This window comes from Lepidochelys kempii, chromosome 19, assembly GCF_965140265.1.
Source record: "Lepidochelys kempii isolate rLepKem1 chromosome 19, rLepKem1.hap2, whole genome shotgun sequence".
In the NCBI taxonomy this organism is placed as follows: Eukaryota; Metazoa; Chordata; order Testudines; family Cheloniidae; genus Lepidochelys; species Lepidochelys kempii.
This window is the reverse complement of record NC_133274.1, coordinates 2,691,022-2,717,551: the sequence shown is the minus strand read 5'-3', so window position 1 is coordinate 2,717,551 and position 26,530 is coordinate 2,691,022. Positions and strand designations below refer to the sequence as shown.

The 26,530-nt window shown below is 52.3% G+C and overlaps 1 protein-coding gene across 10 annotated transcripts in view; it reads right to left on the bottom strand.

Moving 5' to 3' along the window:
- STK40 (serine/threonine kinase 40) overlaps positions 1 to 26,530 on the bottom strand; it is a 74,623-nt gene that overhangs the window by 14,900 nt on the left and 33,193 nt on the right. For 8 of the 10 annotated variants that reach the window (XM_073317346.1, XM_073317344.1, XM_073317343.1 and 5 more), the window contains 6 exons: positions 25,766 to 25,818; positions 16,487 to 16,602; positions 12,498 to 12,642; positions 11,951 to 12,070; positions 11,112 to 11,196; positions 1,283 to 1,372 (listed from right to left, as the gene is read on the bottom strand). In XM_073317346.1, coding sequence (XP_073173447.1) covers positions 1,283 to 1,372; positions 11,112 to 11,196; positions 11,951 to 12,070; positions 12,498 to 12,642; positions 16,487 to 16,602; positions 25,766 to 25,818 — 609 coding nt within the window. Of the gene's footprint in view, positions 1 to 1,282; positions 1,373 to 6,733; positions 9,730 to 11,111; positions 11,197 to 11,950; positions 12,071 to 12,497; positions 12,643 to 16,486; positions 16,603 to 25,765; positions 25,821 to 26,530 lie in introns of those variants that run through there. The other 2 variants (XM_073317351.1, XM_073317353.1) reach the window with 2 other exon arrangements.

The following is a 26,530-nucleotide window of genomic DNA, read 5'->3' as shown; positions in this document are numbered from 1 at the left end:
CCCGCAGGCAGCAGGGCCCCTCCCAATGCACAACAGCCCTGGCACAGGGCTCTGAGAGCCCCCAGGGAACCCCACCCTGCAATGGGGAACCTGCCTCTGGCCCCCCAGGAGCTCAGTGGGGTAGGGAGCCCCTTGGAGTCTCTGGAGGGGTTCCAGCAGCCGAGGTGATTGTGGCGTGCACATTGCATGCCCTTGCAAAGGGCGCTCCAAGATGACTGAGGTGCTTTTGGAAACCCCAGCCTGGGTCCCTGATGCATTCGATGCCCCTAGGGTGGGACATGAAGTCTAGCTCGATACCAGCAGCAGCGAGGGGTTCCCTAGATTGGGAGCCAGTCCTGCTGCAGGACTCTCCAAAGCCCACATGCCCTGCCTGCTCTAGCCCAGCCGGTAGCTGGTCCAGCATGGACCTGCCAGGGCCCCCACTGGGGAGGAGGGGCCATGGCACTCACCAGCCTTGGGCAGCACCTGGTTAATGATTGACACTGAGTCAGGGTGTGCAATGCAGGGAGGACAGCAGGTCAGGGGGAGCTGGGCCAGGGCACCTGCTCAGCCAGGCGGATATGGGGCACAGGGGGCTAGACTGTCTGGGGTAAGGGGGGAGCACGCTGGGTGCAGTGCCAGGGCAGAGGCGAGCTGCGCACCAGCCTCCTCCCGTGCCCTTTGATACCAGGTGGCAAAAAGCGAAGCAGACAGCATTCGGGGGCACCCAGGCTGCCCGGGCACCGTCGTCTTCAGGGAATTCTGGTTCCTGGCTCTTCTCCTTGGCATGTCCCAAGGAGGAGCCTGTTTCTTGCACCCCCTTGCGCTGGGGGCTGGGGGCGATAGGAGGGAGTGCCAGGCTGGGGAATCCAGCCAGCCAGCCAGGGTGTGGGCAGTGCATGGGAGTACCCCCAAATGTGACACGTTCACATAGTGGAAAGGGCCCCGTATCATAGCCCAGAGCATGAAGCATGGGATGGGGGCATGCTCAGGCTTTCCCGCTGTCCTGCCTCTGTCCAGGACGCAGACAGAAGATGGGGGCCTGTGGTACGGTGGATGAGAGGCTGGGGGCATCTGCTCCCATCCTGTCGGCGGTGGCTAGGATAGAAGGGGCCGTGACCTGGCCCCAGCTCTGACCCATTGGGGGCCATGCTGCCCCCCCCCCGCACTGGGACAGGAAGGCTCCCTCCCAAATGCCTTTTCTAGTCCCTGCAGCTTCCTTTGCAAAGGACCGTCCGAGGCCAGAATAGGAGCGACCAAAAGGGAGACCGCGCAGGCGGCTGCTGGTGGGGCTGGTACTCACCGGGCCGAGGGGTGCTGGGGGCCACGGGGCCGCCTGGCTGATGCAGGATCTGGGGCTGCGCGGTGGCGGCAGGAGCCGGCTGCACTTTGGCTGGGACGTGGGAGAGAAAGTTCTGTTTAGCATTAATGCTGCAGCAACAGGAAATAGTTTGGAGGAGCCTGGCGGTCAGCGCTCCCCAGAGCAGCTCATGGCAGCCCCCCTCCCGCAAGCCGGGGGGGGGGGGGCAGCGGGTTAAACCTGGCTCCCTGGAGACAGCGGGAGCTGGGGGCAGGGCCCAGAGGAAAACACTTTGCAAAGGCAGCGCTTTGTGCATCATCCTGTACAGGAGACGGGCCTGCCCCAACCCCCAGCTCCAAAGCCCTGCCATCCCCACCAGCTCTGATACTCCCCCACATCTGAACCCCTCAGCCCTCCACCTCCCCTACCTTTCCTGCTGGCTGCTCCAGGGGACGCCCCAGGTTCTCTGCAGCCCAGGCTGGATGCCCCAGGGCCCAGCGCCTCGGGGCCGTGCTGGGAGCTGGGACCCCTGGCCATACGCAACTGGGTCTGAGTCACACGGGCTGCTGAGACTCAAACCCAGATCCCTGTTCCAGCCCCCCAGGCCCTTTAACAGGCCCCAGCCTGAGGGGAGCAGCCCTGCCGGCCCCCTCTCCCCTAGCGAATGGCTGCTTGTGGCCCCATCCTCCCCCGCTCAGGAGCTCGCAGCCCCCAGGCCCCTCTAGGGTCTAGTACTGCCCCGGGAGGTGAGAGCAGAGCCGGCTGCTCCACAGCTCGGCCCACCTGCCCTGGCTTCCTTCAGCAACAGTGTCAGGGCCAGCAGCCACAGCCTGGCGGAGGGAGCACTAGCCTGGTACCACTCCTGCGGGGGAGAGCAGCCAGCACCCCACCTCTCCCCAGGAGCCCAGCTGGGCGACTCCCTCGGGGCTGGGAGAGGGCGAGCAAGGCAGGAGCTGGCCTGGCTCTGCTCGCTGGGACAGTGGCTACACTAGTCCACCGTCACTGGGCCTGAGCCAAGGTGCTGCGGGCACCGGCCTTCGCCCTTCTCCGCAGACTGGCCGCGGTGCCCAGGGAAGGGGTCTTGGCTCAGCTCCAGCTTCTAAAACTGGACAAGGAAGGAGGCTGCGTCCGGCGCCTTCCGGGATGTGCATGAGGAACGTGGGAAGTCTGTCCGTCCGGACCCTGGAGCCAGGGTCCCAGTCACTTAGACACGTGTCCCCCCCCCCCCCCCTCCGAGGCCACCTGCCTGGGGTCGCACGGTGTGTTCGATTAACTCTTTCAGGGCTGTCGTGGCAGGGGAGCAAGGAACGCGGGTGCAGCAAAGGGATTTCCTAGCCAGGCACTTTACTCTTCCATGGCACAGCGAGGCGCAGAGCTTGGGCAAATGAGGGCTGAACGCCCCCCCCCTCCCCCTCCCCCTCCCCCGAAGCCGAGCTCACCCCTCCTGCGAGTCCCAGGGCTGGTCAGCGTCCATACACAAGGCAGCCCTTCCTGCTGCTCCCTCCTCCAGCCCGCTCTCCTGCCATGTGGCCACCAGCTGGCCCCTTGCTCAGAGAAGCAGTGACCTTTTAAAACAGTCTCTGTCCCTCCTGCTGCCCACATGGATCCACTGGGGAACCTCTGGGCTCCAGCCCCACTTGGTTCCATGCAGAGAGTCGGCCCTAGTCACGGGAACCCCTCGTGTTCGGGGGGAGTCACTCAGCACTGGTGGCTCTGCCAGCGTCTCAGAGGCACCAGCCCCCACACTCGCTAACATGCACAGGAGCCCGGCAAGGAACAGCAGGGCCAGAGCTGGGGGGAGCAGGGCACCAATCCAGCCAGCCTGCACCTGGCCACCCAGGGAGTCCAGCATATGGCCGCAGCCCTCAGAGAGGGGATTGGCGTCAGAGCAGTGGGGGGCAGGGGTCTGGCACAGCACCCCCACCCCATCTCCCTGCTGGAGCCAAGGCCTTGGCAGGGTGAGGCTGGTTCTGCCCCCATCCCCCAGTCTGTACAGATGAAGGGCAGGGCCTGGCCTGGCTTTCACTGGGGCTTTGTGCAGTGCCCAGCACACCAAGGCCCCGCTCGGTTGAGGCCTCTACGCAAGACCGTAATGCACAGAGTAAGTAAGAGGCAGCTCCTGAGAGCGGCTTGAAATTTAGGCACCAAGAAGGCTCTGCTAGCCATCCATCAATGGGGTCTCTGCATGACACCACCATAGTGAGGGGCAAGGCTGTGTGCGCCCCCTCATGCCAACACCCCCATAACAGCAGGAGTGTGTGGGCAGGGCCAGAGGAACATGGGGCCCTTAGCCCCTGTGGCATTCCTGAGCCCTTTCTTCCATCCCATCATACCCCAGGCACTGGGAGCTGCCAGCTGGGAAAACTCCCCTCAGGGCAGCTGGGTGGGGCGGACACCCTGAAACCAGCACCAAGCTCCCCTCCAAGGACCAGGGAGGCAGGGACACGGTTTGAGGTAGATGAAGGGGCTAGGATTAAGGGTGAAGGGGGCTGGGGTGGGCTCTGCAGGGAGCACTGGGGACAGACTAGGTGTCATGTTACCCTGTTTGTTCCAGAGTTGGGGCTTCCCACAAAGTTCAGCTTGGAGTTCTCTATGCTGGGGATTTTTGGTGTTTATTAAATGCACATGAACAACCTGGCCCGGCCCTGAACTCAGCCCACGGCCACCTTCTAGCGCTCGGCCCTGCTCTTGCACTTGTTCCGAACCAGCCAGCCACATATTGCCACAGCAGGGTGTAACGAAGCGGGACTGTTCGTAATGTTTCCTCTGAATAGTGTGGGGGTGCCTCAGTTTCCCCTATGCAGTTCTTAAGTATCTAGGTAGTGGGGTGAGGATGTGTGATCATTGCAGAGCCCTAGAGGGCAGGTGTGTGCAGGGGTTTGGACACAGAGAATGGCCGATGCCCTGTTTCCTGGCAACTGATGGCCTGGGCCCTTCCCCCCTGCAAGGTGAGGGCTAAAGGGTTGGAGAACAAAGGAATCAGGTGCACTCCTGGCCCAGAAAAGGGACAAAGCCCAGAGGAGGAGGGGGTGGAGAGAGTTTCAGTTTGGGGCTGGCTGGAGACATGGAGTAAAGTGCAGACGTGGTTGTTGACCCCCAAAATGGACTCGGCTGAGGGGTCCTGTTCTCTGCACCTACAAGCTCTGTTTTAGCCCATGTTCCTGTCGTCTAATAAACCTTCTGTTTTACTGGCTGGCTGAGAGTCATGTCTGACTGCGAAGTCGGGGGGCAGGACCCTCTGGCTTCCCCAGGAGCCCCGCCTGAGCGGACTCGCTATGGGAAGTGCACGGAGGGGGAGAGGATGCTGAATGCTCTGAGGTCAGACCCAGGAAGGTGGAAGCTGTGTGAGCTGTGTGTCCTGAAGACAGGCTGCTCACAGAAAGGCGACTGCCCCAGAATACTGACTGGCTTCGTAGGGAGCAGTTCCAGAGCATCGCTCGGGGACTCCGTGACACAGGGCAGCCTGAAAAGCCCCTGAACTGGCTGGAGGAGCAGCCTCAAAATCCCTGGGATGCAGCCAGCCGCCAGCCCTGGGGCCTAAGCGTTCCCAGACCCTGCTTGTTCTCAGGTTGAGGGGGCTCCTTTCCCAGCCCCACTCTGCTACTGCAGTGGGAAGCACATGGCCTTGCGGGCCTGGTGCCCTGCTAGTTTTCTCTAACAAGGGGAGGGGAAGCCCTAGGGGCCCAGGCCAGAGGGGGTGGGGGTGCAAGGTTTGACCCAGCAGTCAGTGATGACAGCCCCTCCCTTGCTGCAGAGGATTGTTCCTACAGCCAGCATGTAACCTCCAGTGTTTCCCAGGAGGCCAATGTACAGGGTGAACCCCATGGCCTCCACCCCCAGGTAGTGCTACCCCCAGTTCAGGGATGCAGCTCCAAACAGGGAAAGCCTGCATTTGCAAGAGCCTGCACAGGCCTGAGTGAGCTGATGAGCACTCAGGGCACGACATGGACATGGGGCATTTTCACAGCAGGATCCGAGTCATGTCCTCGTCCATGCAGGGCTCTGGGTGCCAAGGGCTGGACGTGCTCAGCCAGATGCCCAGCACGCAGCCAAACCAAGCGCCAGCCATGCTGGGGTCAGTAACTCCCCAGCCCCAGGGGAGCAAGAGTCACAGGCCAGCAGATGGGCAGGGAAGGTGGCATGGGGGAGTTACAGAGGAAGGGCAGGGGAGGGCACAGCACAGGAGTGACCCTGCAACAAGCAATGCTGCAGCATTTTAAGGTCAGGCTTGACAAAGCCCTGTCTGGGATGATTTAAACTGGGAATTGGTCCTGCTTTGAGCAGGGGGTTGGACTAGATGACCTTCTGGGGTCCCTTCCAACCCTGATATTCTATGATTCTATGATTCTACCCCTGCCGAGCCAGTTAGGCTAGCAAAACCTGTGCATTAGGAAGTGCCCAACCCCCGCAGCACCCGGGACCTAGGAATCACCCTCCGCAGCAACAGGCAAAAGAGGCGGGCAGCCCTCCAGGCTGGGTCACGCTCAGATGGCGCTTGCCAGCTGGCACCATGGGCTCCTCACACAGCAGCCACACCGGGCTGAATCGTCCCCTTGGGAGTGGGGCCTCGGACAGAAGCGTCACCTGTCCCAGAGATCTCCCCAGCATCGGGGTGTTAGCAGGCCCCACGTGCTGCTGCCTTGGAGGGCTGGCAGATCCCTCCTGCTGAACCTCCAGGCAGTGAAGGGGAGTGACGGGGAATGGAAAGCATCCGCCCCCAACTCCCCTGCATTAGGCCTGCAGTGCTTCCTCCCTCCTCTCCGTCCCCACACGTCCCTCCACCCTATCTCCTCTGTCCGCTTTGGGGGTTAACTCTGCTCTTGCGGCTCCCTCCGCTCGCTGGGGGCTAGGCCAGGCCAACCAAGGGCGTGGGCTCCCCAGCAGCGCGGCAGGAGCAAGACTTCAGACACGACGGCTGAATGGCCGGTGTTAGCAGGCAGCTGCGTCTACCCAAGGACGCTCCAGGCCCGGCTGCCCTGCCCCTGGCCCGGCTGCCCTGCCCCTGGCCCGGCTGCCCTGCCCCTGGCCCAGGCTCACCCCCCAGGGGGTTTCCCTCCCCCCAGCCAGGTGACGTCTGTCAGAGTAAGACCAGGGCACCTCCTGAGGACACTTCTTACAGGGCCAGGCTCTGGCTTTGAGTGCCCCCTAGTGCATCACCCCACAAACTGCAGCCAGGAGCCCAGCTGGCAAGCCCTACTTTGGGGGCTGCCCCTCAGGCAGAAGCCCAAAGCAGGAACAAGACACCCCACTAGTCCCAGCAGGAAGATGTGGGAGGGGTTACGGATTCTCAGATGGGCTAGTCCAGCTCACCCCCTTCTCCTTGGGAGGCTAAGCAGAGTCGCTATTCTTCCCCACTCAGGCTACTCGGCCTAGGGCCAAGCTGTCACCCCCCCACATACACACACACAGCCCCGACCCACACACACACAAACGCACGACGCTGGGCCACATGACGCCAGTTCTACATTATGAAATTTTATTGCTGACATGCAGGAAGAGTTTTGATGTAGTACAAAAATATGTCTTTATACAAATTTTCTTCTTCATTTTTTACAATAGGATCCTTGTCTACAGCATGTCATATGTCTAATCTACTGAAACCAAACCCAGCAGCTCTCAAACCCTCCCCATGCACTGCCATCTTTTTCCAGTTTCTTTAATTTAAACATGTGATCATTCACTGGTGATTAGCCATTTGCAGGAATACTCAGTATTATACAACTTTGCAGAGTCCCCAGAATATTGCTTTAACTTTGGGAAAAAATGTAACATGAACAAGTTGCGAGCTAGACCGGGAGGACGGATGGGGGGGGGGGACGGAGGTGTGACAATCCACACAGCGCTCCTGGGCTCCAGCCTGCTGTGAGAACTGTGGAGGGGAAGAGGAACTGGCAAGAATGGGCCGTCAGGCTATCGCCCCATGAGGCGGTGTGCAGTGTCCAGGTCTCGGAAAGTCCTTCCTGCACGGTGCAGGGCAAGCCCACAGGGAAGCCTGCCCGGCAGAGCTGTTATGTGGTGGTTGGCTGATATTTTTGAACAGCCGATGGCAGGGGGCGCCACATGCCAGCTCTCTTGCTGATGGCACTGAGGGGTAGTGGTACCACCCCGTCTGTAGCATCTTTGAACAAAATAAATAAGAGACTAAGACGACTTCAAGCTACTGGCTCATCCTGGCGAGCTCGGCGAGGCTGTTCTAGTCCCTGTTAGTGTTCATAAGTCTAACTTCCTGCACACTGTGAATCTGCTTCAGGGAGTTCGGAGGCAGAACATAATGCCCAAAGCTTACAATTAACCTTCCTGCCAAGGAATCTCAGTTCAGCCCCCGAGTGCATTAACAGGCAGAATCCACTGACAGAGGGCTGCAGATTTAAATACAACTGGGAACATTATCTAATGACATCTCCAGCCTTTAGGCAAGAGACGGCAACAAGCTACAAATAAATCCCACGACTCACTCCACGCTTGCGCTCACGGACGTAACGGGGGCGCGGAACAACTGGTGCTGGCGACGGGCCCTCAGCTGCTCTACTGGATATCCAGTGACGGGGGGCTCGGCCAGCGAGCACCTGTTCCAGGTACTTGGCAGATGTTGCTACTTCTCAGCACAAACTCCTGTATCTAGTGAGAAGTATTTCTGATTCGGCAACCCTGAGCCCAACCTGCGGCCCGCACAACTCCCACCTCCATGCCAGGGTCCAGGGATTGCCTGCTTCTCACATCTATTATTCCAGCATTTCCTTGCACCTGCCCAGCCAGCTCCCAGCTATCCACACCACTGCTTCACTATGTAGCTCCACTGAAATCAGATGGTTTCTTTGGTTACCACAACTAGGAAAGAGACCATTACATCACAGCTTATTCCTGTGAGTGCTGCGGGGCTCCAAGCTACGACTGGGAACAGTGTGTGGTCAGGTCTAGGGGAAAGACCGCATTTGAAAAGCAAAACTGGCTTCTGGGTTAATCAGAAGCCTGGATCGGGCAGCGTAGGCCACGGGATCTCTGGTGAGAACAGTTCTCTGGCAAGACAGGCATCCAGTTCACAAAATGAGGCTCAAATGATCTACCCTGTTCTCAACACAGCCCAATGCTTATTTAATGGCATTTGGTGGTGGAAGCTGGGATGTCCCTGTCCACGCTGACTCCCAATGGCTAGACCAGAGGAACAGCACCAGATCCGCATGTCAGGACCGGGATGGCAAGATAAACTAGAGAGCACATATAGCAGAGGCTTTAGCCAACTCTCCCTCTAATTCTACACAGATTATGCTGGGGAACTTTTTCACATTATAACTCATATATTATATCTGTACCACAATGAACGGTGAAAATGCTAACAGATTTAATGCAAATTTACTGCACCTTAGATAAGCTACTGAAAAACAGATTAAATCATATATTCTCGAGAAGCTAAAAGAATCCGTGAAAGGTGAGAGGGGAGTCAGGGCTAAGATGGGCTAAATAGGGTTCTGCAAAACCTCTGAATAAGCCTGGAAAGACTTTATAGACATTTGTAACGCTGGCCTGAAATGGTCATTGGCATCTCACCCTGGTTCTACTGCTCAGGAAGCAGGCTTCATTTCTTAGCTGTCTAAGGTAACCAGGATGTTAATATTCATATGAAGCTTATTAAAGGCCCAAAGTGCTGTTACTGAGACGCCAGACACCAGCCAGGATTAGACAAAATATATCCAACCTAGGTGTTGTGTTAAAAATAGAACGAAGGTTTCATGCAGATAAGGGGTGGGAGGTTTCAAGAAATTGTTACTTTCATGAAACTCAGATAAAATTAAGCTTATTCAAACCATATGGAGCAAATGCTACCAGCCAACTCTCCATACTGCACACTCAGCCATGGCACTTGCGCCAGCAAACCGATTTCACCCTTAGTAATCTTCTCTCTTCCCAGAGGCTTTGCTCGATCCAGAGAACAGCACAGTTAAAAAGACAGAGGTAGATTAAAAAGTCATGATTAAAAGCAGATTAGTCATCCAGGCTTGGATTTAAAAATGGGAGATTCCAGAAGATGCCAAGAGTTTGCTGCTTCCAAAACTAGCTTTTGAAAAAGTCTTCTCCCTCCAACAGAGCGAGCATGAGTGTGTCCCCCTCAACAGAGCTTGAAGGAGTTGCTACATTATTCTCTATCACAGGGCACTGGTATTGCTGTTGAGCTGTAGTCGCGACGTGAAAGGCAGACTGCAGGATGGTGCTTGTGCTGTTGGATGCGTGGGAAGCTATTTCCGAAGGTATCGCTGGGCCAGGATGGCAGCATCCAAAGGGTTCATGGGCTGGGCATCATGCCCCAGGCGCCTCACGGGTGGGATGTTCCCAAACTGCCGCTTCTGCAGGAAGCTCTTCGCCTCGTGCAGCGTGTTCTTCTCCTCAGCCAGGAGCAGCTGTTGCCTCATGTAATTCTCAAACTCGTACTGTGAGCATTCTTCGGTCACCTTCGCCTGCAGACAACACAGAGTGAGTCAGAGCTGTGGGACTGCCAGTCCCGTGGCAAAGCACGCTTGTGTGCAGCCAGGCGGTGTGAGCCCCTGAGGCCTAGCAGACAAGCACTCTCTAGCCCTGGCACTCACAGTGCATCTATTCGCCTTCACCAATACCCATCTTAGATAGTCCTGAGCTACCAACTAAAGCATGCTGGCCTCTGGGCATCCTGTCTACTAACACAGACACGTGCAGGGTTCCCATGCAGTCGCCACCAGGGAAAGGTAGGAATGGGGCACTCATGAGCTGTCCTGCCCACTCAGAGCGGGCATCTCATCCCAGAGCTGCCAGCTACACTTGATCTGGGACTTTGCCAGGGAGTAGTTTGACCACGACTCTGCCACTCTTACGGTGAGCCCAGCGAGGTGAGTGGGCCAAGTGGCAGCCAGTTTCCCCAACTGGAAAACCCGGAGCGCAGCCCGGGCTGGTTAGCGTGGAGCGGCACGAAGGCTCTAAGGGGCATGCCGGTGCAGCGAGGTCACCAGCCATCGCTTCCCACACAAATGCACTGGCGAAGAGAACAGGATGTTTATTTGCTCTGCAGAATGCACAGAGGTAGTGCGGCTGCCACTTCCTGGTTCTCCCCGCATAGAAGCGGCAACTCTGGGGAGTTCGTTGACACGTGGAAAGTTCAAGCCCAATTGTTAAACAGAAAAGCTAAGAGACCAGCATAGTATGTGCTAGCTGGTACTGCCGGCTGCTTCCTCTGCATAGCCCTGCTGTCATTACCCTGTTGGAAGGCATCAAACAGGGCAAGTACATCTAGGGTAACTGACCACCCCTACAGCAGGGGTAGTCAATTATTTGTTGCCAGGGTCCAAATTTCTTGGTATACTCCAGGTCCAGATCCCAGAGAAAATAATAATAATAATGATGGATGATGATGATGATGATGATGATGATAATAATAATAAGTAAATAAAAAATGTCAGGGTCCGTTCAAAAGTATCTGGCGGCCTGGATTTGGCCCAGTCCACCTACTGACTACCCCGACCAGTGCCACTGTTACAGACGGAGATTGGAGAGCTAACGCAACCTTCTGCATTGTGATTCCAGCAATGCTCCCCTCCCTGTTTAGGGGGCGTGCGGTGGAGGGCAAGGGTCCTCCTGACAAGAAGACACAAGGAAAGTGAAGGGACAAGAGAAAGTGGGAGTTGAGGAGAAAGGCAACTGAAGGGGAAGTGTGCTGAGGCCTGGGGGAAAGGAGCTGGCTGTCAGAGCAGGAACAAATTCTCCTATGTGCCCACTCGGCAGGACAGCTGGTTCTCTGCCCACCACAATCAAATCCTCCCTATATCTCAACACCGTGTGAAATAAGCTCACCACCACGCTACATTCTTACCTCTTGTGGGGTTTCTGGGTTAGTCACCTGGTCATCAATATCAGGTACCACTTGCAAAGGGCCACTTAGTGAGGACATGGACTGCCTGGGGCGTGGAGAACACAGTGTATTAGCAATTTATGGCACAGACACACCAGAGTCATGAAACACACAGACACGGTACATCCCACCTGCCATGGAGCGCCTCAGTGCAGTCACTGCAGCTCCAGCCAACCAGGCATCTCTAGTGCCTCGCAGACCACAGCCAAGGAAGACGCTACTTCACACTCTTGGTTTTTGCCAGTGCTCTAAGCAGGATGTGGCACTCTTACCACCTTGTTTAGGCAGAAATGAAAATAGCCCGTGCTCCAAAACCTGCTGCGCCTGACTGCTGACCCACCGGGTGTCCACTCCAGCTCCAGGCTTAGGGGCACTTCGCAGCAGAGACTCTGCATTGTGCAGCTGGGGAGTCACATGGGGGTAATTCGAATGAATTGCTGGGGGAGGGGGGGGAGAGAAGAGAGAAGAGGCAGGGACTGTTGCTGGAATGGGCCCTTGGCTAGGGGCTGAGACAGAGGAGCTTCCTCCTGCTCAGTACGTGCATAGTTCTAGAGTCAGATTTATCCTTAAATGGCATCCCTGTCCCCCCATGATTACATACTCTAGTTTAGAACAAACATCTAACCCGTACCCTTTTCCAGGGCTCATGCCTGGTTTTACTTAGTTGGACTTCAGATTGCTGGTTACAATCTGTGGGCCGCCAAAGTCTCAATGGCAACATATTCCTGTTGCACAAGCGAGGTACACCTGACCCCCAGGAAGCACAAACTCCCCATTCTTCTGAAGCTTGGAGCACTCACCACGATGCTATGATGGAGCAGAGGGATTCCAGTACTTCGGAGGCTGTGAGACGCTGCTGCGGATCCAACACCAGCAGTTTTCGGATCAAGCACACAGTGTTTTCAGAAACCCGCCCATCTCTGCCAGAGAAACATGCCGTCAGAGCAAGACAAAGGCCATGATGGTTACACAGCCCAGAGATTGCTGAATGTGGGAGGAATAGCTGGGGGCTGGTGTGGGGCAGTGGATGGGAGAGCAGGGCAGTGGACAGGAGAGCAGGGGCTGTGCTCTGATTCACCAGAGCTCAAAATTAACTACTGGGTTTGATTTCCTTCCATTTTATTTCTATGTGTTTCCTTGTTCAAGCTGGGGACAGCAGTGCTAGGGCCTTGCTCACATTTCGAACAAGGTGTCAGAGTACAGTTCCTGCATCCTTGTAGACCACTGTATGCTGGGACACTTGCACCCAGCACCACTGACCCCCAGCGCCTTTCGCTAGCTGAAGCTCCCACAGCCACTGTTACACGTGCACTAAGGGCTGGGAGCACCAGGGGCTGGGTCACTCACTCAGGGATGGTGTACTCGGCAGCCTTGATTTTGCGGAAGAGCTCTTGAGGTATGCTGTCATAGAAGGGAAACTGGCCGTACAGCATGGTGAAGAGCACCACGCCCAGTGCCCACATATCGCTAGGTTTCCCACGATATGGCCGACCTGGAGAGAGGAAGGGACAAAAGCAGGTCACGCGATGCTGCGACCTCGGTGTCTCATTCAGTGTGGCACAGCACAGGAACTGTCTCCCAAGCAAGTTCTTCTTTCAGAATTAGATCAGCATGGGGAGAACCCTTTGGATCCTGAGCTAGCCAGCCACCTTTCAAAGGAGTGTCCATTAAGACAATGCATGCAGTGTGCATGTGAACTCCTCTCTGCAGGACACACACTGATGGGTAAGAAGTCAAGCTGCTCTCTAGCTGAAGCCTTCTCCCATCTGTGGGGAAAAGTTATTTACCACAGGATCTTGAGATTACATTACATTTTCAAGTTCTCATGGCCTGACACCGTGCAGCACTTCACAGGAGCTTGGGATGTGGCCTATCCTGTTCTCTAAAGCTGCAGGTTCATATTCTGGTACTGCTCATGCAGCCCTTCCTTTGCCCGGAAGCAGACAGAATGAGTATCTTGAACCCATCTGGGGTTCCTCTAAAGTCCTGTCTCCTCTACATCCACACCAGGGATGGCCTTTGGGGGCATTTCTTTTGTTCCCCACTCCACTGCCATGCACTGATGATCAGTGTCCACCACACCAGGTGCTGCAAGTGTTGGGCAAAGTACTCTTGGGTGTGTTTTGCTCCAACTCGGGTTCATAAGGTTCAGAGGAATTTGATTGTTGGCAATAGTGAAACGACAGAAGACTAAAGATCCCTGCAATGAGAAGCGGGGGTGGGGGGCTGGGAAAAGAGTCTGGAAAAACATCCACATCAGGTCAGCACCAATCTGAAAGCTACAGGCCCTATCGCCTGGCTGTATAGGACACATCACCATTCATGTGGAGGTGCAGACTCCCAAGCTTGTCACATATGGCTCTGATGCACCCAACTGAGCTGACATGCCTCAGCCCTTAGGTGAGATCTGAAATAGTTGGTTGCTGAAGTCTGACATTACGAGGCACAGCTCATAGAACCTCTCCCCCATGCCTCAGCATCCTGGGAACCCTCCACTGCAGCCCCCATGGCTCTCTGGAATCCGCTAGAGGGAACTGCTGCTTTAGAATCCCTGCAGTCACCTCATCAATCAAGCACGTAAGAGCTTGCAGGAGGTTGAACATTAAGCTCCTGTTGCTGTACCACAGCACAGGATTAAGGGAACGACTTCCGCTGAGTCACCAGTGAGTCACCGCTGCAGCATTCCCTATCGGTACTAATTATTCTTTGCTTTGTGCAACTCAAGAGGCACCTCACCCCCCTCCTTGCTTGCCGACTTCTCCTGCAGTGACATTTTGTCAGCCATGAAATTCAGCCCATCTCTTAGCAGGAGACAGCTCCTTTGAGAGCCCTAAAACAAGGAGTAATCATCCCTGTGTCTTTAGCTCCCCCTCACCCAGGAATATTAGACATGCAGACAGAGGGAGGCTCCACCACACCAAGAACAGTCTCTTAGAAACTAAATGAACATCTAGTTTGGAAGGAAAATCTGATGGCCTTGGGTCTTGTCTGCTGCCAGGCTCAGAGGATACTGTGGCTAAGGACTGAGTGGTTCCCGAGCTGCATTCTTACTGCAGGCTCCAGCCTGAGTCTCCTGGGTGTGTAGAGCCCAGGCGTGGAAGGGTTACACACACCCTTCCCTTTCACAGGACGGGCTCGGAAGGTGCTCATGCCAGAGGGATGCATCCCAGAACCACAGAGCGCTTTTGCCTGGGTAGGTCTGCCATCGGTGCCTCAGCTATGGGCTGTCCCAATATACAAGGCTTTATCCTGCAAGGCCCTTAGCATCCTCTATTCCAGGGAAGTCAGTGTGACTGGAGGGTGCCCAGAACCTTGCAGGGCTGGACCTACAGATGTGTCATCCTCAAATTTGGCAACAAGGGAGATTTTAGAAAAGCAAAGAAATGCTCCCAATAGCACTATGCAGCCACGAGTGGCAAGGTCAGGCATGGCCTGGGCCCAGACCGGATTACTGCAGAACCCCACTGATGAGTGAGGAGAAGCCCCAGCTTGGTAAAGCAGGAGGGCTGGAGACAGCAGCAGGGAGTTCCAAGCAACCTCCATCACAAAGAGCAGCCAGTTTTGCTCAGACTGCCCCAGTGCCCTGAAATGTACTTAACTCACCCCACCCACTTGGGCACAGGAGCTCACAATACCTCGAGAAGCAGGAGAGACCTTACAGGCCTGCACAGCTCTCAGCAGGTTCCTGCCTGCGATTCTCTCTGCACAGAGGCCCTGGGCATTTGCTGGCTTAGGACAGATACTGTGTAACATGGAGCCATGGGGCTTTGCCTTCCGGAGGCTCACTGGGCTCCTCTGTACCAGGCATTGAGGGGAGAGGATAAGATGAACAAAATTAAAAATTTGCCCACCTTTCCCCTGTCCCCCCATCGATCTCTGTACTCGCCCGCAATTGAGTCAAGCAGCAGCCAGGCATGTAGCTAGTCACTACACTCTAGTGCTAAGCTCCACGGCAAATGATGCCCCTGGATTACAGCGGACCAAACAACGCAGGGCTCACTTCTCACATGCTGGCCTGCTACAATGCTAGAGATCTCAGATGTCGCATAAGATAATGACAGGGCCTTAAAACAGACCCTGGAAGGAAGCAGATCAAATGGCCCAGGGATTTCCAGAAGCTGGCTGTATCTCAGGATCAGGGCCTGGACACAGGCAGTGAGGCACCCATGGGAAGCAGACACTCCAGAGAGCTCTCCAATTTCCACCTCACGGCTGTGTGGATTTGTCTCTTCCCCCACCCACGCAGGATGAAGCCAGGGAGAAGAGACTTAAGCCTTGCAGGCAGGACTAAGAGGTGCCTGCCGACAGGAAGAACACAGACCACGGGGAGAGACAGAGAGGGGAGCCTGTGTCTGCAGGTTTTGCTGCCTCCTGGAACATAAAAAGCCATTTGTATTGATACTTTAAGAGGGGTCCACCAGAGTCCGCAGACCAAGGGAGGTCTCCTAGCAGAAACAGGCAGGTGCCAAAACACACAGAAGTCAAGCTCTCTCAGGGTAGTTGGCAAACACCAGCTTGAGCCAGGCCTTGAACGAGCCAGGGCTGACTCCTAAGCCTTTCAGAAGCAACACTGAACGTCCCGGCTCACTAAGCCCCGTTCTCTCTAAGCACAAACAGCTCAGCTGTAGCGGCACAGACTTGGGATTCCAGCTGGACACGCTGCGATGCACCAGGTACCCTAAACGCTCTAAAGTCGCAGATCACTAGGTACTGGCAGTGCAGTCACTGCCTAGTCAAGCACAACCACCACCTCCTAAGCTGCTGCCGGTTCAGAGGCCGGGACGTTGTCAGAGTCCCTTACCCAGCACAAAGTGCCCACGGGATCTTTAGTTTCCACCAGGGCAGCCCCTGGAGACTAAGCAAAAGGGAGCTGTGTAACATCAAACAGCACAGCCTGGGGCGAGTGCTACTCCTACGGTGTCAGAACTGACTTAGCCCTGGTTCTTGTGTGGGGTGTGCACCCATCACCCAGCTAAGCTGCACAGATCCCTCGTGGGACAGAATTAAGACTGAGAGCACAAGAGCTTGTCTATACATGGAATTCATCAGGGTTCCTGACCAACTCCATGTGTGGACATGCTGATTTCAGAGTCAGAGAGCATTGTTCCAGTGTAGCTTAACCCAAGAATTACAAACACTCTTCCCTTCCCCTCCCAGTGGAAAACAGACTAGCTCTCATATTAGTGGGTAAGAGGATCTTAGAGGTATGTTACATCTGGGAACAAGGACTAGGCGGAGTTCTCTTCCAGGAACAAGAGCAGCATACAGATAAAACAAAGCTGACTACACAGGCAGGGGCTGTGAACTCCCACTGAGGAAGGAAAGGGATTGCCTACCACTGAGAACGTCTGGGCTGATGTAGGCGGGGCTCCCTCGCTGATCCTTCAACAGGTCGTCTTCGCTCACTAGGTGCTTTCCAAGACAGAAGTTTGTTATGGTTATTCGGTGAGTCCTGGGGAGGATTACAAGGCATTGGAGAGCCAGGTCAGGAGCCAGACAGCGTTGATTCCCTTGGTTTACACTAAGGCAGAAACAACTATACTTCTTTGCAGGAAGTCAGTAAAACGCCAAGCAAAGGCTAGCTTTACACTGGCAGCCGTGGTTATAAACCCAGCCCATTCTGAAGGAGAGCCGTTCTAAATATGCCAAAACAGGACTTGGCAACATATTTGCAAGAGGCAAAGTGCCCAGCTGGACCTCTGTGTTGGGCTTTAAAATCTCTGGTTTCAGAGTAGCAGCCGTGTTAGTCTGTATTCGCAAAAAGAAAAGGAGAACTTGTGGCACCTTAGAGACTAACCAATTTATTTGAGCATAAGCTTTTGTGAGCTACAGCTCACATGCATCCGATGAAGTGAGCTGTAGCTCACGAAAGCTTATGCTCAAATAAATTGGTTAGTCTCTAAGGTGCCACAAGTCCTCCTTTTCTTCTTTTTAAAATCTCTGCCACCTCTTGTGAGCAGTAAGAAATGGCAGCGCTCTCATTTGAGAAGCTGACCCTCTTTCCCCCCACCTCCCCATCATTCCACAGACCCATCTCCAAACAAGCTCTACACTGCACCAGGGTTTCACAGCACACAACCAGGCATTCATGGATACTCTTTCCATGAAAGTACCCAGTGTACAGGCAATGGTTAATCAATAACTAGGGGTTTCTTTAGGGATAACTGTTTCTAGGTAAAGAGGATAAGAACTTTAGATATACACATTTTTCACACTAAAATACCCTTGTTTCTACAGGATTTCCTGATCTGATTTAAGAAATTCTTTCAGAGTTAAGCTCATTATGAAATTAATTACCTCCATGTTACTTTCAATAGTCACTTGAACAATCTAAGAATCTTAACATAAAACTCAAAGGATAGAGGCCAAAGCCACTGTCTGGAAATGACACTATTATACCCTGGGAAAAAGAAAAGGAGTACTCGTGGCACCTTAGAGTCTAAACACCGAGCCTTTTACAGCGCTAGCAAAGCTTGGATCTGCCATCTTTCCACAGCGTGTCTCTTGATATTCCACTTTCAGTCTCTCTTGACAATAGTCTAATGGGAGTCTCTTGAACATCAGTCTTGTTTCTTAAATAAAAGTAATGAGGAAACTCCCCATTGCCAGCCCACACTTGATTTTGTTTGATTCTTCTAATATTTCATGGATAATTTTGACTGACTTAATCCAGAAATATTAGAAGAATCAAACAAAATCAAGTGTGGGCTGGCAATGGGGAGTTTCCTCATTACTTTTATTTAAGAAACAAGACTGATGTTCAAGAGACTCCCATTAGACTATTGTCAAGAGAGACTGAAAGTGGAATATCAAGAGACACGCTGTGGAAAGATGGCAGATCCAAGCTTTGCTAGCGCTGTAAAAGGCTCGGTGTTTAGACTGACACAAAGATGTTCAGGGTTGCTTGGCTTTCTTTAGGCACTGAAATCTGATCTGATTTGCAAATGTAGAATCAAGCTGCTGCACTGGCTACTTTGGGGGTGGCTTGAGCTAGCCAGAGGTTTTCATGCAGGGATCTGTTTCCCAGGTGACAACGGCTGCAGTATTTTCATTAACCTAGGAACGTGATGCCTGTGGTCTGGATTTTATCAAGCAATAGTCAGCCAACTCCACTGCTGCAGCCAACAGAGAAAACATGGGTTTCTACAACAGGCATCTTTCGGTGCCAGAGAACATTTCTGATCAGCCCAAATCACTGGCCCTCTCCACAGCAAGCTACTCAAAAGCTTACCTTCCTGCCCAGTTTCAACGGCTCATTGCTGTAGAAGATTCAGTGAGTTTCTCTCTCTTCAGTTAATGGCATTCTTGCCATAAAACTCATTGTTTTTGACAAGAGTAAACCTAGCATATATTTGCTAAAACAGTTCTTTATAGCCAAGCATCTTGGTGTCACTTCAAATGTCTTTCCCTTCTTGCTAGTAAGGGATGCATGTGCGCAAACCTGACTATGGTTTGGTGCCGCTCGCGCCCCCCCGCGGCAGCAGCATGTGACATTTGGAGCAAGGAGCGAGTTCTGCAAGGACCCCTACAGAAGTCTCATTTTGCCTCTTTCCAGCAACCAAATGAGTTAAACAGAAAGCTTATCCTGCAGCTGTGATCATTAAACACAATACAGGGAATGCAGCTCCTTGCACTGAAAGCCACCAACCGTTGCAGGGGAACAACTGAATTCAGTCAGGGAAGGTAAAGACTTTTCTGTTTGTGTTCAAATAGGAATTGGGGGCTGAGTAGGCTCGTACACGCAGCCAGCATGTGTCTAGAGATTCTGCATGGGAGCAGAAGGCTGGTATTGGGAGAGCTGAGCATAAGACTTTAGATTCCCACAACTTCTCTCTGATCACACCACCCAACAAGAAAACCAGACAGCACCAAATCACCGTCCAGTGAATCAGACCAGCTGCAGGGAAAGATGGATAAGAAATGTGCCCTCTTGGCCTCTAGCTCAGGGTACAACAGTAGAAGAAATGTGCAAGTGCAGTACGTGTCATTCCTGAAACTGCTTGATATAGAACTTCCATCTAACAATCAGCGGTTCAGTAACACACTGACTGCCCAGGCCCCCATAGCCCCAACATGAACTACTGAGACTATGACCACTATTTGCACCCCAAATCAAAGCTCTAGAAATCTGAAACTGGATAAAAGACATTAATTCTGTGCACTTCTGGAAAGTACCTCCAAGGCACGATGCAGGAGACATGGATGGCCAAAGACACATGAAGCTCTAAGAAGAAAATTCTACATGTGGACATTGGAAGCAAGATAGGGACAACACAGTAGCAAGGCAACATAAGATTAGTCTACCAAAATACTCTTAAACAGCCTTCACAAAGCTAATGGAAGCACATGCAGAAGTGATGCTCAATGAGTGCCCATTTCCCTGACAAAGTTTGGATATAAGTGAGCGTCTGAAATGCTCCACAGCTTGGACGCTGACCACAATATAGACTATGCAGATGAACTATTGTACGAAGGTGCTGCCATGGGGTAATGAGAAGAGAAGTGGAATAGAAAAGCAGTGTAATCTGAATCAAGTGGAAACACATTCCCCTGGCATCTTGCCAATTCTGGTGAAAGTTGTGACTGATTAAGCTATTTTAAAACACTGTCACTAAAATTTTGAACTCTAAAAGTTACTGTGAAAATCACATCAGCTTAGTAAAGTGGTAACTCAACAACTTAGATGGCCATTTTACTTTAAACATGTGCATTTTAAACACTGAATGTTGAACTAATAAGTTCAATGAGGTATTTTAAGTAATGGAGCTCATGTTCTGGGAGGACATGTGTGGCTAAAAACGATGAGAGACTAAGAGCAGAAAGAACATGAATGTTTCTTCAAGTCAATTTATGTTTTGATAGGAATACCCTAACACTGATGCACAAAGGGAAATTCTTAAAAGGCTTGAGAAGTCACCAGCTAAGTTTGTCTTGTTAAGACAAAACTAGATTTTTGGGACAACTAAAGAAAGACCAACAAGGCCGACTGTACGTCGGGATAAAGCAGCATGCTGTGTTAGATACTACTATAGGATTGCAGCATTCAGAACTGAGCCACTGGTTGCTCAATTAAAGTCCAGTTTTGAATGAGTGTCAGAAAACAAGATTAACTCAAAAGATCCTCCACGTTCTTTTGGCAGACTTTAAGCTTTACTTGGTTACTGAGTCACTGGTGACCAGCTCTTACAGTTTAACTGCAGAGAAATGATGGCTTTATTCCCTCAAGGCAGTCAATCCCATTCCAACAGGACTGGGAGAGAGAAATAAACGAAGATTTGCATCAGCGCCATTTGGTTTGAATGAGTCACGCTTCAGTTATGAGCATTTTGGCTGATGCTCTGTTTTCTTCTTTTCTAGGAACTTGGGTTGCACCTCCTACCCATAAAAATGAAGGGAAGCTGTGCCAACCTCCCTGGAACAGGAGAGTTCACTTTCTCCAGAGAAGGGGAACATACCTCGGTACTCAGATATTTCAGGCTGGGCAGCCCCTGTTTTTATTTTCCAAATATAACTTAAGGACCAGATCCTGCCCTCTGAGGTATGCACACTTAGCGCACAATGGCTCCAAGACAGAAAATTTTGCTGTTTGGCCAGTGGAAGAGAAATTGAAAGCCTAACTGAAATAAGTTATCAGAAGTAATTAACTCCTGGCTGATTTCCACAAAAACAAGGGCCCCATTCTGCCTTCTTTACACCCATCCAATCCCACTGTCTTCAATGGAGTAACTCAGGTGCAAATGAGGGCAGAATCAGGTCCCAGAGTTTAAGCAACTTCAAACCAGTTGTGAAAGAAGCAGCAGCAAAATGCAACTGAAGCTGAAAAGGGAGTCAGCACGACAACAGAATGAAGGCAGGTCCTGTCACAAGGCAACAGGCTAGGAGCACCCATCCTGCAAGGAAAAATGAGGAAGAGCAAACAGGTGCCTGATGTCAAATACAACTTGGGGGAGAGACAGAAGAGTCATCTTAGCCAGTGTAGAACTGGCTGAACACAGATTTTTAAAAGGACCACTCAGAAGGCTCCTAGGCTGAATATAGAGTGTGGTGCTAGTGAGAAATGTGACCATGTAAATATGGAACCAATTTCTAGCTCCCTACACATCTTGGGATCTGACTGCACTTTACTGACTACGCTTTTACTCCCATTAGCCCTGCAGAACCAACAGGATTCTATTCTGCCTTGTGCAACCCAACTACAGAATCTTTGTTACTAGTGATGAGGTAAGAGGCATTAAAGTTGCATTTTCAGACTGAGGCAGAATTTGGTGTCAGTTACCAAAAAATCATCTGATTTGTAAACCGAGCAAGTTTTTGCCCTGTAAATCAAACAATGAAAACCTGCAAAGTAAATGTAAAATTGACTGCAGATTATAACTGCTCTTTAAGGGGGAATCTTGCATTAATACAATGCTTTTTATATCCTGCTGTAGCCTAGGCCTGCACTAATCTATAATGAGGAGTGGATCTTATAAAGCTAGTTTGATCTGAGCTATATCTAACATGAATAATCCCAGGAGAGTTACAGTTTAGTATCCCATACATCCCAACCCCCACAAAAACCCAGGCACTTTAGACTTGTCACACCATCATCTCTTTTCTATGCTAACTTGCATTTTGTCTTTACTAGTAAAATCCCAGGAAGACAGACAATAACTACTAGCTTACAGGTAAAGCCAGCATCTGTTCCCTTCTCTCTTCAATGGCCTACCGAGATAAACTCCATTTCCCAATCCAGTCCCTACCCACTCTCCAGCCTGCAGAAAGGAAGCTGTTTAGAGCTTAAGGCCAGAAGACTGATGCGATAGTCTGGCCTCCTATCCAGCACAGGCCATCAAACACCACCCGCACACTTATGTTCTCCTTGCTATATACTTTTTCTTTCATAGATTTGTAGAGTTTAAGGCCAGAAAAGACATTAGGATCATCTAGTCCGACTTTGTCTTAACACTGGCCATAGGTTATTCAAAGGTTTTATCCTGCCTTCTATAAAGAATGAAAAAAACCCTTAATTGTTTGGCAGTAAGGATGAGATTTTCATTGACTTTGCTCAGGAAGCCTCAGAATTAGTAGAGGCTGATTACCCATTTGAATTAGAAACTGAAAACTGATCTGCAATAACTCTGCCATGTGTATTAGCAGCCTCCAATGTAAAAGCTAAGAATGGAAATTTCAGGCTCAAGTCCATCTAGAATTAGGGTATGAAATTCAATCTGGATTATTTGTTTACAAAGTCAAGTTAGACAACTTTTGTTCCCTCAAGCCTCTCACAAACTGTACTTCAAAGGCACTGCCATCAAGATGCAACTGATGGACAGGGACCTGCAATGTAATAATTTAGGAACACTGTATGTGACCTGGTCAGAGAGATTAAGTTATTATAGATTGGTTACTCTCCTGTCTGAATGCATGGATCTAGTTTAACAAGGGGCTGTGGGAAAAGCAAGCAGGAAAACAACTAGCTATAAATAATCAGCCTCCCAGTAAGGGTTAAGGGGCAAAATTACAGGACAATGGCCTACTTCTGGGCCTGAGTGACAGCTCTTTCTGCCAATGCTGGGAACAAAGAAATCAAAGGACACCGAAAAGCCTCTGTCAGGAGAGGAAGTGGGGTCAATTGCCAAGGGCTGTTCCTGGTAAGAACAAAGACAGGTCCTGTGAGAGTTGTGGGAGTGTCAGAGAAGTTGGGGAATGGGGAACTCTGAGGAAGAAGATGTGGGCATGCCTATAGACTAGTTAATGTTTTCAGATATTTTCTTTTATACGCTTTTGTTCGAAACCAGGGTTCAGGCAACCTTTCAGAAGCGGTGTGCCAAATCTTCATTTATTCACTTTAATTTAAGGTTTCACACACCAGTAATACATTTTAACGTTTTTTAGAAGCTCTCTCTAAGTCTATATATTATATAACTAAACTATTGTCGAATGTAAAGTAAACAAGGTTTTTAAAATGTTTAAGAAGCTTCATTTAAAATTAAATTAAAATGCTGATCTTACGCCACCGGCCCGCTCAGCCCGCTGCCAGCCTGGGGTTCCGTTCACCTAGGCCGGCGGCCAGAACCCCAGACTGGCAAGGGACTGAGCGGGGCCTGCAGCCGGGACCCTGGCTGGCAAGGGGCCAGCAGCCAGAACCCCAGACCGGCAGTGGACTGAGCGGGGCCGGTGGCCAGGACCCCAGACCGGCAGTGGACTGAGCAGCTCAGCCCGCTGCCTGTCTGGGGTTTCGTCTGCCAGCTCCTGCCAGCCAGGGTCCCGGCTGCCAGCCCCACTCAGCCCGCTACTGGTCCGGGATCCCGGCCCTGCCCACATATAGTGGGTACCTACCTTCTCCCTGGTTCTAACCCATTCTCTTCCTCTCTCTCTCTGCACGGAGCTGAGCGTGGGAGTGCACTGAGCACAGTGCTGGGGGTGAAAGAGCAGACTGGGGGTTGGGGTGTAGGGTCTGGCCAGGAGCTAGAATGAGGGAGGGGGCTCAGGGTTGGGGCCGGAGATTTGGGGGTGTAATGCTTACCTGGGCAACTCCCATTTGGTGCGAGGAGTGCAGGTGGGAATGTGGGGGGGTGGGGTGTAGGAGCTCCCGCTTGATGCTCAGGGTGGGGGTGGGAATGTGGGGAGTGCAAGAGTCAAGACATGGGGTGTGTAGGGGGGCTGGGTATGTGAGGGGGGTGCAGGAGAGTCAGGGCAGAGGGCTGGGGGCATGTGAGTGGGGTGCAGGAGTCAGGACAAAGGGTTGGGGGGCTGGAGTCAGGGCTGGGTGTGTGTGAGGGGGGTGCTGGGATCAGGGCAGAGGGCTGGGGTCGTGGGAGTGCTCCCAGCCCCCTGCCCAGAGCAGCTCAAGGCAGGGGGCTGGAGGGGATATGCCTCGATTCCACCCCCCTACCCCAAAGCCCTGTCCCCACCTCGTCTCCGCCTCCTCCCCAGAGCAGCGAGCATGCTGGGACTCCGCTTTGCTTCTCCCCCTCCTTCCCAAGGGCCATCAGCTGATCAGCAGCCGGGAGGGAGGAGGAGGAGGGGCAAGAACCCAGGCAGGATTTTTAATGGCACGGTGTTGCCTGCCGGGGTCCCAGCCTGGGTTCGGCAGCGGGCTGAGCAGGGCCAGTGGCTGGGACCCGGCAGGCAGAAGCGTGCCATTAAAAATCAGCTCGCGTGCCATCTTTGACACGCGTGCCATAGGTTGCCAACCCCTGTTCTAAACAAACTACCTTGCTTTAAGAAGGCTGTCTGATCATGACTCCCAGAGGGAGCAGAACTGCAGGCACTGCACCTGCTGAGGTAATCACACGGGATCAGAGGACAGTGGCCCCAGGGGCCTGGTCTCAAGAGTGGGAGAACAGCAGGACTCCATCTGGAGACAGAACAGCCCAAGGCCTGGGAGGAATCATAGAATCATAGAATATCAGGGTTGGAAGGGACCCCAGAAGGTCATCTAGTCCAACCCCCTGCTCAAAGCAGGACCAATTCCCAGTTAAATCATCCCAGCCAGGGCTTTGTCAAGCCTGACCTTAAAAACCTCTAAGGAAGGAGATTCTACCACCTCCCTAGGTAACGCATTCCAGTGTTTCACCACCCTCTTAGTGAAAAAGTTTTTCCTAATATCCAATCTAAACCTCCCCCACTGCAACTTGAGACCATTACTCCTCGTTCTGTCATCTGCTACCATTGAGAACAGTCTAGAGCCATCCTCTTTGGAACCCCCTTTCAGGTAGTTGAAAGCAGCTATCAAATCCCCCCTCATTCTTTTCTTCTGCAGACTAAACAATCCCAGCTCCCTCAGCCTCTCCTCATAACTCATGTGTTCCAGTCCCCTAATCATTTTTGTTGCCCTTCGCTGGACTCTCTCCAATTTATCCACATCCTTCTTGAAGTGTGGGGCCCAAAACTGGACACAGTACTCCAGATGAGGCCTCACCAATGTCGAATAGAGGGGAACGATCACGTCCCTCGATCTGCTCGCTATGCCCCTACTTATACATCCCAAAATGCCATTGGCCTTCTTGGCAACAAGGGCACACTGCTGACTCATATCCAGCTTCTCGTCCACTGTCACCCCTAGGTCCTAGGAGATGCACTTCAAGAGACCAGGAAGGGTAAAAGCTGCAGTTTGCCTATCATTGTCACAATTCCCAGGCTCTGAGGGCAAGATCCAGTCACAGGAGTAATGCTCAGTTCTTACACAGGGACTTTCATCCGCAAATCTCAAAGCATGTGACAAACATTAAAACTCAACACTGCCAATTGGCGTCATCCACATTATACAGGTGGGCAAACTGAGGCCCTGCTCAGTAGCAGAGCTGAGACTAGAACTCAAGAGTCTGCATGCCCGACCTCTAGACCACAGGCTAACCGCTTGGTGTGGGCAGTGGAAGTACATTGGGGGGAACTGAGATTGGTTGGCTCTGCTCACTTTTGGGGGACCTCTAAGAACAGAATTTTGGCAGGGCAGGGGACAACAGACAAAAGATTAAACTGTTCCTTTCCTCTCACCATCTCTGGAATAGCAGCCATGTGTGAACTTAATGATCTGCACACCTCTGTAACCCATGAAGGAGACGTCTGCTAGAAAGGAAATCCCTTAAGGAAGCACCACAAAACAGATGCAAAAAGAAGGAATGACTTACCTTTTGTTTAGCACCATGTTTCCTAGTTTCAAGTCTCTGTGCACAATATTTTTCTGTAAGACAGATTCCATATTAGATCAGATGATGATATATGAACACAAGCATCCTTAGAATGAGTTCAATTCTGGCCCCAGCACTCAGAGGATACAAGCACTAATCCTATTTTAGAGACTGCATCATACTCTGACTAGAAGAATATTAGAGGCAAACACTCACACTTCACCTGTTGAATTTGTTATTGTGATATACAATCCAAGAGCTATTCCTGCACACAAGCAGCCTATGGAAGGTAAAGCCGACAATGCAGAGATAACAGCTGGATCCGTCTACGTTCAAAATAGCAACGTACATGTCTGCAAACACCGCCGAGGCCCCGTTTGGTACTTTTCACTTGGTTCTGGGGGCCAACAGCCATAAAGAAGGCTGCCTACACCCAAATAATACAACGCTAACAGTCAGATGTCTCGGGCCCTACATCTAATGAGCTTGGTGACACCCCAACGAAATTCAAAGTGTTAATTTGCCACTGAGGGTGTATCCAGTGCTCTAGCCCTGCTCTGTCTGCTCCACCCTTGTTGCCAGGGTTCAAAACCGCAGTATACGAATCCTGCTAACTCAGGCCTGCTGCACGGCACATCCGACTGCAGCTGCTGGGTCTGAGCCGCGGGCTGCCCAGCCCCGGCAATGCCCCTTTCGACTGAGAGATTCTTCTGAATGTGCATGTTTATTAGCTCACTGGCAAGGCTCTGCTAAGGGAGGCCGGAT